Raw genomic sequence first — 15109 nt, 5'->3', positions numbered from 1 at the left:
AGATATCATCAGGAAACATGGTGTTAGCTTTCACTGTTATGCTGATGATACTCAGCTCTATATTTCCTCGCGGCCCGGCGAAACATACCAATTTGAAAAACTAACGGAATGCCTAGTTGATATAAAAACTGGATGGCGAGTAATTTCTTACTGCTAAATTCTGAAAAAACAGAGGTGTTAATTATAGGACCTAAAAACTCTGCATATAATAACCTAGAACAACTGTCTAAGACTTGATGGCTGCTCTGTCAATTCTTCATCATCAGTTAGGAACCCAGGCTGAACTGAGCTGGATGATGACATCACTGAATTCAATGATGAACTGCCTTTAACTGAAAATTGAGTGTTTAGTATTGTCATTTTGCATTATTGACACACTATTTTTCTAATCAATACTGTAGTTGCTTTGACACAATCTGTATTGTTAAAAGCGCTATATAAATAAAGGTGACTTGACTTGACAATAATAATTACTGTTATTAACAATTGATTAATCAAGTACATATATTATTTGAAATAATGAATCCAATAGGTCTGTAAACGAGACTTCAACAGTGTTTTTAACTAGGTTAAAGTTGACCTTCATATGTGGAAATAAACTGAATATGCATCCTGAATATGCAAACTGAAAATATCTGTTTTTTGCAATGTGATTTCAGTGTGAACAATCAGAAATTCAGATTAGTGTCTGATAAGTGCTACAGTGCTGAATAAGTGTACCTTCTCAGCAAGAGAAAGTTGCTCCTGGACATGGAGCAGGTCATGTTTAGCAGATACCAGGCAGTTCTGCAGGTCTTTCTGAGAAGCAACGTTGGCATTCAGGGTCTTTTCAAAGTCAGCCTGCATCGCTGCAACTGTGCCTTCCAGATTTGTGCTCTCCTGAGCATGTATTGCAGACTATCAAAGAAAATGCCTGTAAATATTTTGTCATTATACTGCTGTGTGTACAATTTACAAAAAATCAATAAATAAATAAATAAATTACAGGCATATATTATGCTGTACATTTTGCAATAAAATTAAAACAGCACATACCACAGAGTTTCCATGAAGCCAAACAGAAAGTTATAAAAAAAGAGGTGAGAAAAAAAAACTAAAAATAAACAAAACAACAGGCTAAAATTGCCAGTTTGGCTCAGTCAGTGATATACAGTATTTAAAGCCCAAAGTATACTCCAGCAGTCCGTGTTCCACATAACACAATTTTCATCACCAGTAGTGTCTGCGGACATCCATACACATCGTCCACATGCAGCCCAATTTTGATGTCTGTGCAGACGATCTGCATACAACAGCATAGACGCTGCGAATGTTGAGACCAAACGAGTCCACTAGGTGGTACTGCGCGTTTGTCGAACTTGTTCATCCGCAGTTGAGTATACAGGTGCATCTCAATAAATTAGAATGTCGTGGAAAAGTTCATTTACTTCAGTAATTCAACTCAAATTGTGAAACTCGTGTATTAAATAAATTCAATGCACACAGACTGAAGTAGTTTAAGTCTTTGGTTCTTTTAATTGTGATGATTTTGGCTCACATTTAACAAAAACCCACCAATTCACTATCTCAACAAATTAGAATATGGTGACATGCCAATCAGCTAATCAACTCAAAACACCTGCAAAGGTTTCCTGAGCCTTCAAAATGGTCTCTCTGTTTGGTTCACTAGGCTACACAATCATGGGGAAGACTGCTGATCTGACAGTTGTCCAGAAGACAATCATTGACACCCTTCACAAGGAGGGTAAGCCACAAACATTCATTGCCAAAGAAGCTGGCTGTTCACAGAGTGCTGCATCCAAGCATGTTAACAGAAAGTTGAGTGGAAGGAAAAAGTGTGGAAGAAAAAGATGCATAACCAACCGAGAGAACCGCAGCATTATGAGTATTGTCACTTTGAGTTGAATTACTGAAATAAATGAACTTTTCCACGACATTCTAATTTATTGAGATGCACCTGTACTTTAAAATCTGCGTATACACAGCTACAGCTGTGCACGAGACAGAGCGGAACACGGAAAAATAAGTATACCTGGGCCTTTATACCTGTTGATCTCCTTGGCTCTTCTGAAGGTCTTTCAAGGCTCTCTCTGCTTTTGACTTGTCATCCAGAGCACTCATGGCCTACAATACAACAGTTATAAAGCCAACACACAAAATAATGTATAATAAAAGGGCCCCTAAATCTATTTAGACACTTAAGCCACAATTAAAAATGTCTTAATGTTACTGCATTAGATACAAAATATCAAATTTAAATTTCTTATATTCCTTTTATTTAAAGAAACGTACCACACCTTTTAAAGTTTTTAAACGTAAGCACACCTTTAAAGCAAAATATTTAAAAAAAATATCTGCTGGTTTTTAATAAAAAAAAAAAAAAAATGTTTCAGGGACCACAGTATATATCAAGTTTACCAATTTAGTAAAGACATTCTGAGTTTTTACTATTTTTTGTTACAAATTATTATTATTATCACCACCATTTCTTCACCTGAGATTCCAAAGTTCTGAGTCTAGCTTTCAGTTTGTCATTGTCCTCTTGTAGTCTGGAAATCTCCTAAAAAAGAAAGTCAAAAAGAACTTCTTTATATACAGAACCTGTGTACATATTTTATTTGTTCAAATAAAAAAAAATACCTTCTGGAGTAGTTCAGACACACCTCCTTCATTCAGTGGTGCTAATTTTGGCTTACTAGACTCCTGATTTACCTAAAAGCAAATAAAATAGATGATTAATGTAGTTCACTATGAGCAGTCATTGTACTGTCATTTTTATGAAAAACATATAAAATATAAATTGGAGTGTTGTGGTTTATTAGCTTTGAAGCCATTAATATTGCTCATCTGAGGTACTTCTAAAAAAATTGCTAAATAAACTCAACTTAATGCATTTCATGGGGTCTTTAAATACATAATCTTTAAGTTGAACCCATGAACTTGTGACCATGACAAGACACTAAGGGAATTTTAAGGGAAGTTATGTTTTATTTTATTTTCTATCATTATAAGATTAGCATGAAAAGCTAACATCACATCACATGACCAGGGGTACACATTACATGTAATGCGAGTTACGTAATCAAATTACTTTTATTAAACTATACTTTTTCAAATAAGCAATGCCAGTTACTTTCTTTCCCATGTCTTGACTGACTGCTCTCATGTTGCCATGTTGAGAGAAATCAGGAGTAAGTGCAGAGGCGTTGTGCGTGCTGTGTGAACATGATGCTTACTGTAGTTCTAGACTAAATATAAACATGTAATTACAGAATGACAGATTCAGTATTCCTCAAAATGAATAAAAACAGTCAAATGCAAACTCAGAATATTATAGAAACCTGCAATCATTTATATATTTAATCCCATTTTATTAACCAATGTCTTTGCTACTGACCTTCAATAATCCAATTCAACCATACTAAGCAAAAATGACACATTTGTGTTTCATTTTTGTTATTGCTGAATAGTGTTGAACTTTCTTCTCCTGTGTAATATTCTTCATGCAATTTGTTTGAGCTTTACAGACATGAATTTACATTTCCTTCAGCTTGGGGCGTATTCATTTCACTTTTGTTGTGAAAAGAGCTTTTACATTTGTAAAAGAATACAATTTTTATATTAAAAAACAAACAAGCAAGCCCTTCCCAGATTTAAAAAGTAACTCAAAAGTAACGTAACACGTTACTTTCCATAAAAAGTAACTAAGTAACACAATTAAGTTACTTTTTCGGGAGTATGCTATTATAGCGGGGACCCGACACATATCACTGAGAGCTGCTATCAGTTGTTTTTGGTTCACCTACAGCAGATGGAGGGGGGTTTGGGCCCTGGCGTTGTGGCAGCGGCCGGAGAGCAACACAATATTGTAATGCATTACTTTTAAAAGTAACTTTCCTCAACACTGACCATGACAGTCTAGAAGGACAAAAGATGCATTTCACACATTAACCTGCAAAATGTGTGAATTCTGTGCAGGCTGCAGATGTCATATATAATATGCTACAAAAATAACTGACTACACCTATCAGAGACTGATGTGTCATGTCAAGACCTGCAATGAGCTCACCTTGCTGTTGGCTTTGAAATCAGTCTTCTCAAACTCAGCTACTTGCTCCAGTAATTCTCTAACAGGATAAGGGGAAAAAAAAAAAAAAAAACAGGGAATGAGAGAAATGTAAGGATTCATTATGAATTTGGCACAACAGATGATTATAGATCATCTAATTACAGATAACCAAATAATAAATAGTTATAATTAACTTTAAAGGAGTCAAACCATAAGGATACACACTTCTCCTTTCTTATATTATATACGTGTGTGTGTGTGTGTGTGTGTGCGTGTGTGTATACACACACACACACACACGTGTGTGTATATATATATATATATATATATATAAGGAAGGAGAAGTGTGTATGATCTGTATATTTACATGTATACGTGTATACGTTACATGTATACGTCTCAATATGTATAGCATTTAGAAATTTAGCAAAATATCCAAGCTGCCCTTTTCCATACATTCAATCCAAGTGAATGGGGACAGGGACTTTCAAGCTTCAGAGAAAGAAAAAAAAAATAAAACTATCATTGACATCCCGTGGTAACTAGGATTTACACAAGCTTCAGTCTGGATCCAGAACACCTGAGAAGAGATGATGCCAACCCCTCAGAGGACCTCAGATGATGCCAACCCTGAAACAACATAGAGAACTACCAAATTTTGCTATAAGTTTGATTGCATCATATAATAATTGCTGTTAATAGTGTTCATCGTCTCTTTGATTACGTCTTTAGTTGATTTTTCCGTACATTTCTGCCATATGTACATTAACTGACAATCACCACTGATAAGCTACAACTAAATATTGTAGAAACGTAATTTTCTGTAAATTTGCTTTGCAGCGATTTGTATCGTGAAAAGCGCTATACAGATAAACTTGAATTGAACTGAACTGAAATGAAATCACTGAAGTAGTCAATATAACTATTTACTAGTCCATTTAAGTCTTCCACAGTTAAAAGATTTATGAAGTTATGAATACTTTTGAACATTGTAACACCTGCAGCTCTACATGTCCTTTAAAATGACCTCAACATGAGAACATTTGTATTTTTTAACCAGGTCCTCAATCATTTTATACAAACAGCCTGTTTAATTCTAAGGCATAGAGGGAGAAAGATAGTCATAAAAACAATAGTATGACTGGTTTAGCTCAGAATTAAACTACTGACCTTTTAGTGGACAGTAGGGAAATAAAAAATAATGGGGGAAAAATTGTAAGACTATTCTAAATGCAGAAAAAAGTTTATACATATCTCAAAGCTACAGAAAAGACACATCAATGACAAAGGCAGATGCACCTGCTAGGATTCTCGGTTATAGGTGGAGTCAAAGAAGGGACAGAGAGTAAGAGCCTCTAAAAAACACATACATGTCAGTTACACTGTTAAGTGTAGTCCTTCTAAAAGGAAAAAAAAGCCCCTCCTTCTCCTTGTGAAAACAGTTTGTGGTAGGCAAACATTTAGCTGTGTGCACAGTCTGTGAAGATTGCGGTGTACACATAGGACGTGCAAATATGGGTGTTTTCCCTCTGTGTGAGGCCCATCCCTGATGTATCAAGGAGGGAGGATCATACACAAACACATACAGCTGTTTACGTATTTAAAACAGATAAAACGCACTTGAACACGAACATACTGCACAAGCAACATATTACAGAACACAGTTTTTATGTGTGTAAATGCTACTTTTATTGTAAATGTTAATTTTTACTGTAGTCCATTTGGCTTTTTACAAGTCTTCTAAAGTTATATGTTTTATGACTTTGTGTGAGGATAAAAGTGAAGGAGGAGAAAAAACATGGTTTCAATCAAGATGAAGGTAATGATGACAGACTTCATGTTTATGTGAAGTGTCCCTTAAGCAGTGGTTCTCAACATTTTTGACTTGACCCTAGGCGCACTAGTGGAATTAGACTGGTCTCAATAATAATTCACACAAAAGATAAGACACATGCACACACATGCACCTCCAAATTCACATAAAACCTAATTCACATGCACACAAAAAACGTGCTCGAACCCGAGGCTCGGCTTGAGCTCCGAGTTCAACCACCCATTGCGGTACAACCTAGAAGGAGAATAACAGAAATAGAGGAGATGGGGAGGTGTAGGGATGCCGGAAGAATTGTCACTGAGATGAGTGCTTCTTATATAGGCTCGTAATGATGATTGTAATGATGAAAACTTCATACATTTTTATACATTTATTATATAGATTAGATGTCCTAGGCTGAAGTTACGTGGTATTCTCAAATGTCTTCATCATCAACAAAGAAATCTACTTGCTTTGAGTGAAAGTATGACTTTCAGTTGACCTTACAGCATGAGGCCCGACCAGAGTGGTGGAAAGGATGTGGCTTTGACAGTGGAGTGGGTGCATGGGTCACACTTACTGACAGATCCTGTTTCACAGATTTGATCTCTTGAGAGAAATAAAGCATTCTGCCTCCAATTTTAAGCACTTCCAAAAGTATTCTAATTCAGTCCAGTGATTAGCACAATGAGTTATGAATATAGACAATTACTACACTTAGAAACTTTGTTATAGGTCAGTTTATGATGTACAGGTTTTTGCATTCAGTGACTTCATGGCAGCAACTGTTGGAATGATTTATTAATCAGTACCCCAACAGTATGCATCCTTTGTTATCAGACTAGCACTCGATGTCTTTGTGAAGAAGTAGGGTACTGAAGTGTCTCAATACTCCTATTCGGACGGGACTAGTTTTCTAAACTACGTTTGAGTTTCGATTCTTATCACCTGACGTCTGAGATTTTCATGTACCAATTCGGACAGGACTAACATCTCCGTGTTTATTACAGAGGTGGGAGGGTCTGTTTTGTACATCTGGGCGTTTCAGAGATCACGCGCTCTGTATGCGTGCATTGCTTATAGTCATTCGGATTGATTACCATTAGTATAATCAGTTTTACTACAAATACCATGGTGAAGCTAAATGGCTAGTATAGCAAAACCATGTTAATGTGTGGTTACTTTAGTTTAACTATTTTATATTTTTATTTATTTGTAGTAAACCCATGTTTAATTTTCATAAAGGTACATATGTAATTAAAACATTATGTAATTGAGTGCAGAAATTAATGCGAGTAATCTTACCTGACGCTGATATTACAATATTTTTTTTTTCTTTGCCGGGAGGCAAATATATCAAACATGCGTGCGTAAGAGCATCTACGGTAATTCAGGTTGGCCAAAACACACAAGGAAAAAAAATATCACCGGCAATCACAGACATTCGCATTCAGACGGGATTAGTTTTCTGAGGATCACTGAGTTTGCTGAAAAACAGTAGGTAATTTGCTCTGGAATTATTACAGATGGTTGTGTGAGAAAAACACAGACGTGGCAGATTCCGACAGGATTAAAATCACCAAGTACATCTGTGAAACACAAATTTCTCTAACGACTAATTTCTAATTTCTTCCCTGTAAAACTAGTCCCGACCGAACAGGGCTAATGACATCTTCTCTCATCTTCTGTCCTTCTGTTTCTCTCCTCCACCTGTAACAGTCCAGTTCTTGTTCATCAGTATGCAGTTTCCAAGCTGAATCTATTCAATGAACTTCCTCCATTCCTGGTTCATGCCACAAAAAAATAAGCTACACCTTGAGGTTCAACAAACTCCTGCTAGCCAAAAGCCAGTGTACAGTGGCACCTAGAAACTTTTACAACCCAATAGACCTAGTAAGTTCTACCATCATTCCACCATTGATGCTTATAAAATCCAGTCAAAATTCTATTTCTGAGCTTTTCACATTTTGTAGATATTCCACATTAGTGTGCATTTTTAAGTAGAGTTTTGCCCAAATACTTCTGATATCAATCTACACAATCTACTACCGGCAGATTCATTTCAAAAACTTTCTATGTCTGAAAGCTGAACCCACCCCTTGAAAATAGTTACGCAATTCGCAAAAAATTATAAATCGAAATAATTAATTCTTTTTGACTTAGCTATGCAAGTGTCTTATATCACTCCACAGCCTTTTTCATGTCACACAATAAAATACATTCAACTCAAATAAAATGTATGTTTTTAATTTGCAAGTAGCCGTTTAATGGGGTATATTTTACATTATTACACTTAAACTAAAAAGACTACCTACTAAATAAATAAATATACACAAAATATAGACTATTTTTATGATGTAAGAAGCAAAAGTTTGTTTGTTTGTTTATAGTTTAACCCCATGCCAGCTACCACCATATTCATGGCAAGAAAAGAAAGAAAAAATAAAGAAAGAAAGAATGATAGATATAGACTATATAGAGGTTTTTAAAAATAAGAAAGCATTATTTAGTTATTTAGCATGTACTAGTTATTTAGCATGTTATGCTCATTTTTATTTGTATTACTAGATGGTTTGTTTACTGCATTGAAGTTGCTATGAAACAGAAATATCACCAAATCTTCTCTTCTGTATTGTGACGGATATCCAATTGTAATGGATTATCAGAAAAGAAAAATGAAGACTGCAAGCTTGCGGGGATGGGGTTTAAGCAAACTAAATAACTGGAGAAGTCTCACATACGTCACCAGATAGAAGTCCGTCACTTTCACTGTAAGGTCCAGTACTGACATTTTGATTAAGCTTCATAAGGTCATTAAAAAAATTAAATGAAACTAAATAGCATATGCACAAATTAATTGTTCACAATAACATTTAGATGCACTTAGAAAACAGATATGGTGAATTTTTTATTTAATGCCGAATTTAAAGCATTTGAGTTTTCATTGTTCTTGATGTAAACATACTTTAAACCTTTAAAGGGTTAGTTCACCCAAAAATTAATTTTAGCCTGTGTTTTACTCACCCTCGAAGCATCCTAGGTAGGGCTGCAACAAACGATTATTTTGATAATCGATTAATCTAACAATTATTAGAACGATTACTCGACTAATCGCCGATTATTCCGCTGATTAATCAGTAGACATTTATTGATTATTCAGCTTTTACAATTAGTTAAAATATTGAGTTATACATATTTTAACAAATAAATTAAGGTAATCACTTCAGCTTTTGAAAGTCATATTATGTAATTACAGTTATACAATTAATTTATACAAATAAATATATTTGGCACATAAAATGAGATGGCAGAAAAACTCTCTTATTCACCATTTAATTAGCTATATGAAAAAGTAGCTGAATGACACATCATTCTGCCTAAAATCTCTTTTTGTAAGTCATATGGATAAGAAACAAAATAAAGGTTAAGTGATAAGATGTTTTATTTTTGGATAAACTATTTTATTCACAACATAATCTCTCTTAAAATACCGTATAGGGTTATGATAATCAAAACAGTCCTGAGCTAGATTAAGCTTTGATCTCTGCAAACCAAACTATAACTTTAATGAAATGGGGGGGGTTTTCCACACTAATAAAAATATTTTATCATTAGCTAGCTCCACACTGGAGAGCTGCTTTATAACAGAAAATCAAGTTGTAATTCTAACTGAAAGCGACACTGACTCTGGTTTTTCATGTTTAATACTGTAGAGCTGCTTGATTTAAGGCTATCTATTGCATAAAGTCAGTGCTTCCCCTAGGTTTACGGGGTTTTTTTATTTTTCTGGACTCCTTTTTAATGGTTAAATTAAATTGTATTAATCAAATAGCATGTCTAATTAATTATAATCTAATTAATCAATTATCATTAAACTTATTTTAACATCAATTTATTAAAAGTTTAACACAAATTACATGTTTAGGGTCCTATTAAATTTTTTTTTTTCCAGCCTTATGTTTTATTGTTACCAAATTCTGTGTTTTAGCATGTCTAATTATTTGAAAGCATAAAAACTATTTTCATGTATTCTTACAATAGCCTTACGATTTTTCCCCTCAGAAATTCTGTGCTGTGTATTTACATTTTAAAGGCATGAAACATTCATTTAATTTATCTTTTAAATAATGAAAATTAAACACATTTTATTTGTATTTTTTAAATAAAGGGGATTTAATATTACAATTAAAACATTGAAGAAATATTGTATGATTATTCCTTACAAATAAGGTTTTAATAATTTTAGTAGTAGTAGTAGTAGTAGCCTATTACATACATTCTACTGAACAACAGTAATATATTTCTGCCGCAATGTCTTCAAGTTAAACCAAACTTTTATTTTGACGGGTTGCCGTGAATACCTTTACATTTCTGTGTGTATGTGATATGAGGATAGTTTTACTCAAATGAAACGGTCAAATGCTCATGAAGTTACTCTCAGAGCAGTTCTGGAGAAGATGTTCATGTATTTATGTCTTCATTAGTGAGACGGCAGATGCTGACATCACCAGAAGCGTCATGCGCGCTTCAGTATGAGTAGTAAACAAAACCGCACGTCTGCGCCATTCATTAACACACAGAATTCATATTTAAATAGTCGTTTTGCGGCGGGGCCCCCCAATATGATGGCAGGAGAAACACTGATAAAGTACTATATAAATAAATGTGACGTGACTGGACTTTACTGGAGTACTGAACTGCAGAGCTCGTGCAACATCCACATCGCTGTAATCAGATGCGTTTTTAAACTGCTGCTTTCTAGGGCTGTCAAAATGGCTGAAAAACTAAATAAGATTTTTTTTTACTTAAATATTATCAAAATTCTAATTATATTCGAATTTAAAATGCATAATTTCAGTTAGGGTGAAGAAAAGCTTTTGGCTTCTCTCTTAAGGCCACAAGAGGGCGCATCGAGCAAAATATTACTAATGCACGTTTCTGTGAAAAAAGTGCATAATGCTTCAAATAATGTTTATAAACCAATTATAATTAAGTTGCTTAAACAACTATAAACAAAACAGCATCATCAGGGCTCCAGACTCATTCTTTCCCACTGGTCACTCTTTTGTGACTAACACGAGCACATGGTCGCAATTGTTTTTTTTGTTTTTTTTCTACAACATGGGATTAATCAATGCATGCTAATGAACTTTTATCATAGTTTATAGTTATATGGAAACGAAAGAGGTTAAAGTTCAACCTGTTCTTTTTCATTAGTAGTAGGCTATTATTTGTAATTTGAATTTTGTGAACGGGAGTTCCTCTTTTGCTATGTTATAAGCCGCGGGCTTCAGATGCTTTCGCTTTTGAATTTGCGATCTTTTTGTCACATTTTACAAGAAAAGATATTTGTCTGTTTTGCTAACATCTATACCTTTCACTTTTTAAGACTAAAACAAAAGATGGATTCATTGTTATTCTTAATTAAAAAGCACAACAACAATAAAACAGTAAGATACAATGACAAGCTTACAAAATGTTTATTAACATAAATGAATAAGATAAGGCATGGCATACACCACATGCTGTACTATATACAGACTAATAAATTAGGGAGTGCGGGGCACAAAATTCTGGCTTAAGTAAATTTTTCATCTCAGTTTTTATTATTCATTTAAAATTAGACAAATCTGCTATTATTTTAATCTCCAATCTGTTATTTATCAGTTCAGGTCGTTTTTTAAACGATTTGATAACTAGCAGAAGACACAAACCAGTTTTAAATTCCAGATGGGGCACTTTGTAACACTGCGTTACAATGTGCTATTCTATGACATTAAGCTGTCATATGGTCATGTTACAACGTGCCCCTCAGATGTTACAATGTACCCCACCTACGAGGCATGTTGTCACATTTCACTTCCATTTTTTAAGGGTAAATAAAGAAAAACATATACACTGTAATTATGAAACAAAGCGACATATTTGTACTAGACCAGTGTAAGATTACTGTGGAGAAAAAAATTATATTCTGAACCCCATGTGGATTTACACAAACTGAGAAAGTCAAAAAGTGTTACTTTGTGCCCCGCTCTCCCCCTACAGAACGTTTAGCAAACACTGAGGAATCAAATAAAAAATAAATAAAAGAGAGCCTCCATAGCATATTATGTGGTAAACAGCAAAGATAACGCAAATGAAAACAAAAAGAAATGTAAAACTAAACTTGCTGTCGGTGACAGTAGGCACGTTTACATTACAGATTTGCGCAAAACTTTGGAGATGTTTCATAAATGTTGATTAAAAAGTATTGCGAAATGACGGCGTTTCCATTAACCAATGTTATGCCACTAAAACGTAACCTTTCAGCCTCTCGCGATAAATCATGGCAACGGATTTTGGTGGGATTTTGACGGATTTTGGCTATATTTATTCAATGGAGGCGTATGCGTGTCAGAGCAAGAGAAGAAGAGCCACTTCAGAAACTTGCATGGCGTGGCTGGAATAAACACAAGCATTGACAGCTTCAGTGGCCATATCAGAGCCACACTACTGCACCGCAGACGTGTGCAGTGTAAATTGTCTAAGCATTAATGGTAGGGAAAGCCCCTTATACTGGAGAGCAGCCACGTATGAACGTTTCTTGGAGGTTATAGTAGGCTACATTGAAGAATGATCATATGACTTTTTACATATGCCATACTAGGCCTTGGCGATAAAACGGTATCAATATTTATCGACGGTACACCCTCTTCGATAACGATAGAAAAAATGTTCGATATAGCGCACGATATAGGCACATGCTATGAGTGACGCAGACCGCACACACAAACACGAACACATGCTGAATTGAGTGCTGTGCCTGCCTGTGATGAGGAGATTGTGAATAAAAAAAATGAATATTAGTCGAATTTAAAATAAACATTTGCATTTGAATGCAAAAATAGTACAATCAAATGTTAGGTGTGCGTCTGGGAGCGTCATTAGTGGAGCGCGAGATGCGGTGATGATGATGTAAGTGACGTTGTTGCATTTTAATCTTTTGTTTGTCTAGCCCACAAGACTCGCCGCTGCTGCGTTATTCATTCAAAATATTAAGAGAAATATAGAAGCTCAATGCGTAGAATATCTTGATTAGGTTAAAACCGAAACCAAGCCCTTCACTTTTCACTGCGTCTCATATGTTTTTAAATGCAATCTGTGTGATGGGCGATTCGGCTCTTTGTATTAAGCAATGCATAAATACATGATGCTGTTTTGTTCATAATTGTTTATGCAATTTACGAAATTATGTTTGATTTATATGAATTAATTTAGACGTAATGCACTTTTTTTTTCCCTTTGCGTTGGCAATTTGATGCGCTGCTAATTTTGCTCATTGCACCCTCCTGTGGCCTCGGGGGAACAAGCCAAAAGTTTCCTTCAGACCTATTTAATCTGCATATAAAACATTAGAAATGAGATATTTGTTTAATTTGTATTTTGTGTTTGACTGTTAAAACAAAAAATATTTGTTGTTTGTCTCAATAATTTGAGTTAATTTAAAAATACAGTGGTTAAATTTAATCATTTTTTTCTATTGCTCTTTGTTTTAAAAAAAGGTTATAAAAAATGTCAATAATTATCGATACCGAACGATATGAAATGGTTTCCTCAATATGCACGTCATTTTTGCTGCGAGCACCTTCGCACTCCTGCTGATGCTGCGAGTATAAACCAGGCCTTACACTCAAAGCGCTGCGCAGTAGGGCTGCACGATAAATCGCATGCGATATTTAATGTGCATCTTGTCAGTAAAGCCGCTTCTGTAATCAACAGTAAATCTCCATCACGTGCGTACTTTCACATGAAGCAGCATTTACTACACAGAGCCGTTGTTCACAGACAAGCTGAGCAAAACCACGTTCATATATGGGTAAGTAAAACACAGGCTAATTTTCATTTTTGGGTGAACTAACCCTTTAACTCTTAACCATTTAACATCTTTCATGTCCTCACCTGTTTTCCAGCTCAGAAATGTCTGTTTGCAATCTTAGGTAGAATTTCTCTGCCTGGGAAAAGAGTTGTCGCAGGAGCAGCACATTAGTGTGAGCTGTGTTTATGAGTTCCATCTCCACTTCTCCACGCACCAGCACCTGTAGCCCGTCCAGCATGTCAGATACCTCATCCACCGTATATGTCTCCTCCATGAGCCTTTAATATGGATGTAGAGAGGGAAAGAAAAAAGTTAGAAAGGAACATTTGAAAACAGTAGCTAAAAGAGAGTTACTGCTAATACATAAGTGACATAGGTAGGGGTGCTCCGATCAGGATTTTTGAGGCCGATCACAGAAAGCAGTATCTGCCGATACCGATCAACGATACCGATCTTTTTAAAGCCTTCTTTTTATCATTTATAACTATTTATAGTGATAATCCAATCAGGATTTTTAGACATTTATTCAGGGCCTGAATTTCATTTTTGAAAATGGGGGGGAATTCCCCTCTTAGGTGACTCTTGTGAGGGGAAGCAGCACGGACTGTGCTTTCACACAGGAGTACGCTACTGATCCATGGCTGTTTACCACAAACACAATATTTATCCATTATTTTGGTTTCAAATCCAAACATTGTCACTGGAAATGCTTTTTCAGCATTTCAATTCTTTTTTTACACAGTACAATAATACAGTCTTTCACAGACATGTTTAAACACAATAAATATGAGCAACACATTATTCAATGGTTTTTACTTTTGCATTTACTTCTAGATTTATATATTAAGTTGCTCAAGTAAGTGGCAAAACATTTAAACTACTTTTCTTACATTATCACAAACTTACCATTGACAGAAATAGACAGCTCTACTGCCTTTCCTTTTGCATTTAAATCTTTATTACAAGCAATCCTGCCGTTCATAAAGAACTTTGTTTTCCTACCTCCACGAGTACATTTTTGTGTCAATCCATGTTCATAGTTACTGCAAAAAATGCACTTTACATTACTTTACTTTAATTCAGCGCTCGCAGCGCAGCAATAGACTCGGTGCGAAACGATTTAATCCGTTAACATGACCACGGAAAAAAATACGCACCGCATACACACTGCAAACGGAGTAATGTGTGAACCTGGCATTATGTGTGTGCGCTGCGAGTGTCCATGAGCGCACGGTCTCCAGGAGAGCGCGCGAGCGCTGAATGGTTAAACACTGGCAAGAATTAAAAAAGTAATGCAATTTATAAACTTTAGTGACAATGTGACACTGCCTTGATTGTGCAAGTGACAATTCCTGTGTCAACTGTGCAGCGT

General features: G+C 35.2%; 1 protein-coding gene across 2 annotated transcripts in view; it reads right to left on the bottom strand.

Moving 5' to 3' along the window:
* Nucleotides 1-15109, bottom strand: part of LOC107701792 (leucine zipper transcription factor-like protein 1) — a 19700-nt gene that overhangs the window by 2662 nt on the left and 1929 nt on the right. The window contains exons 3-8 of one of the 2 annotated variants that reach the window (XM_016503901.1): nt 13821-14015; nt 4070-4127; nt 2641-2712; nt 2495-2560; nt 2047-2124; nt 721-897 (exon numbers count right to left, since the gene is read on the bottom strand). In XM_016503901.1, coding sequence (XP_016359387.1) covers nt 721-897; nt 2047-2124; nt 2495-2560; nt 2641-2712; nt 4070-4127; nt 13821-14015 — 646 coding nt within the window. The remainder of the gene's footprint in view (nt 1-720; nt 898-2046; nt 2125-2494; nt 2561-2640; nt 2713-4069; nt 4128-13820; nt 14016-15109) is intronic. The other variant, XM_016503902.1, reaches the window with a different exon arrangement.

The sequence above is a fragment of the Sinocyclocheilus anshuiensis genome, unplaced genomic scaffold, assembly GCF_001515605.1.
Source record: "Sinocyclocheilus anshuiensis isolate Anshui unplaced genomic scaffold, SAMN03320099.WGS_v1.1 scaffold174, whole genome shotgun sequence".
NCBI classification, from domain to species: Eukaryota; Metazoa; Chordata; class Actinopteri; order Cypriniformes; family Cyprinidae; genus Sinocyclocheilus; species Sinocyclocheilus anshuiensis.
This window is presented reverse-complemented; position numbering and strand designations above follow the sequence as displayed.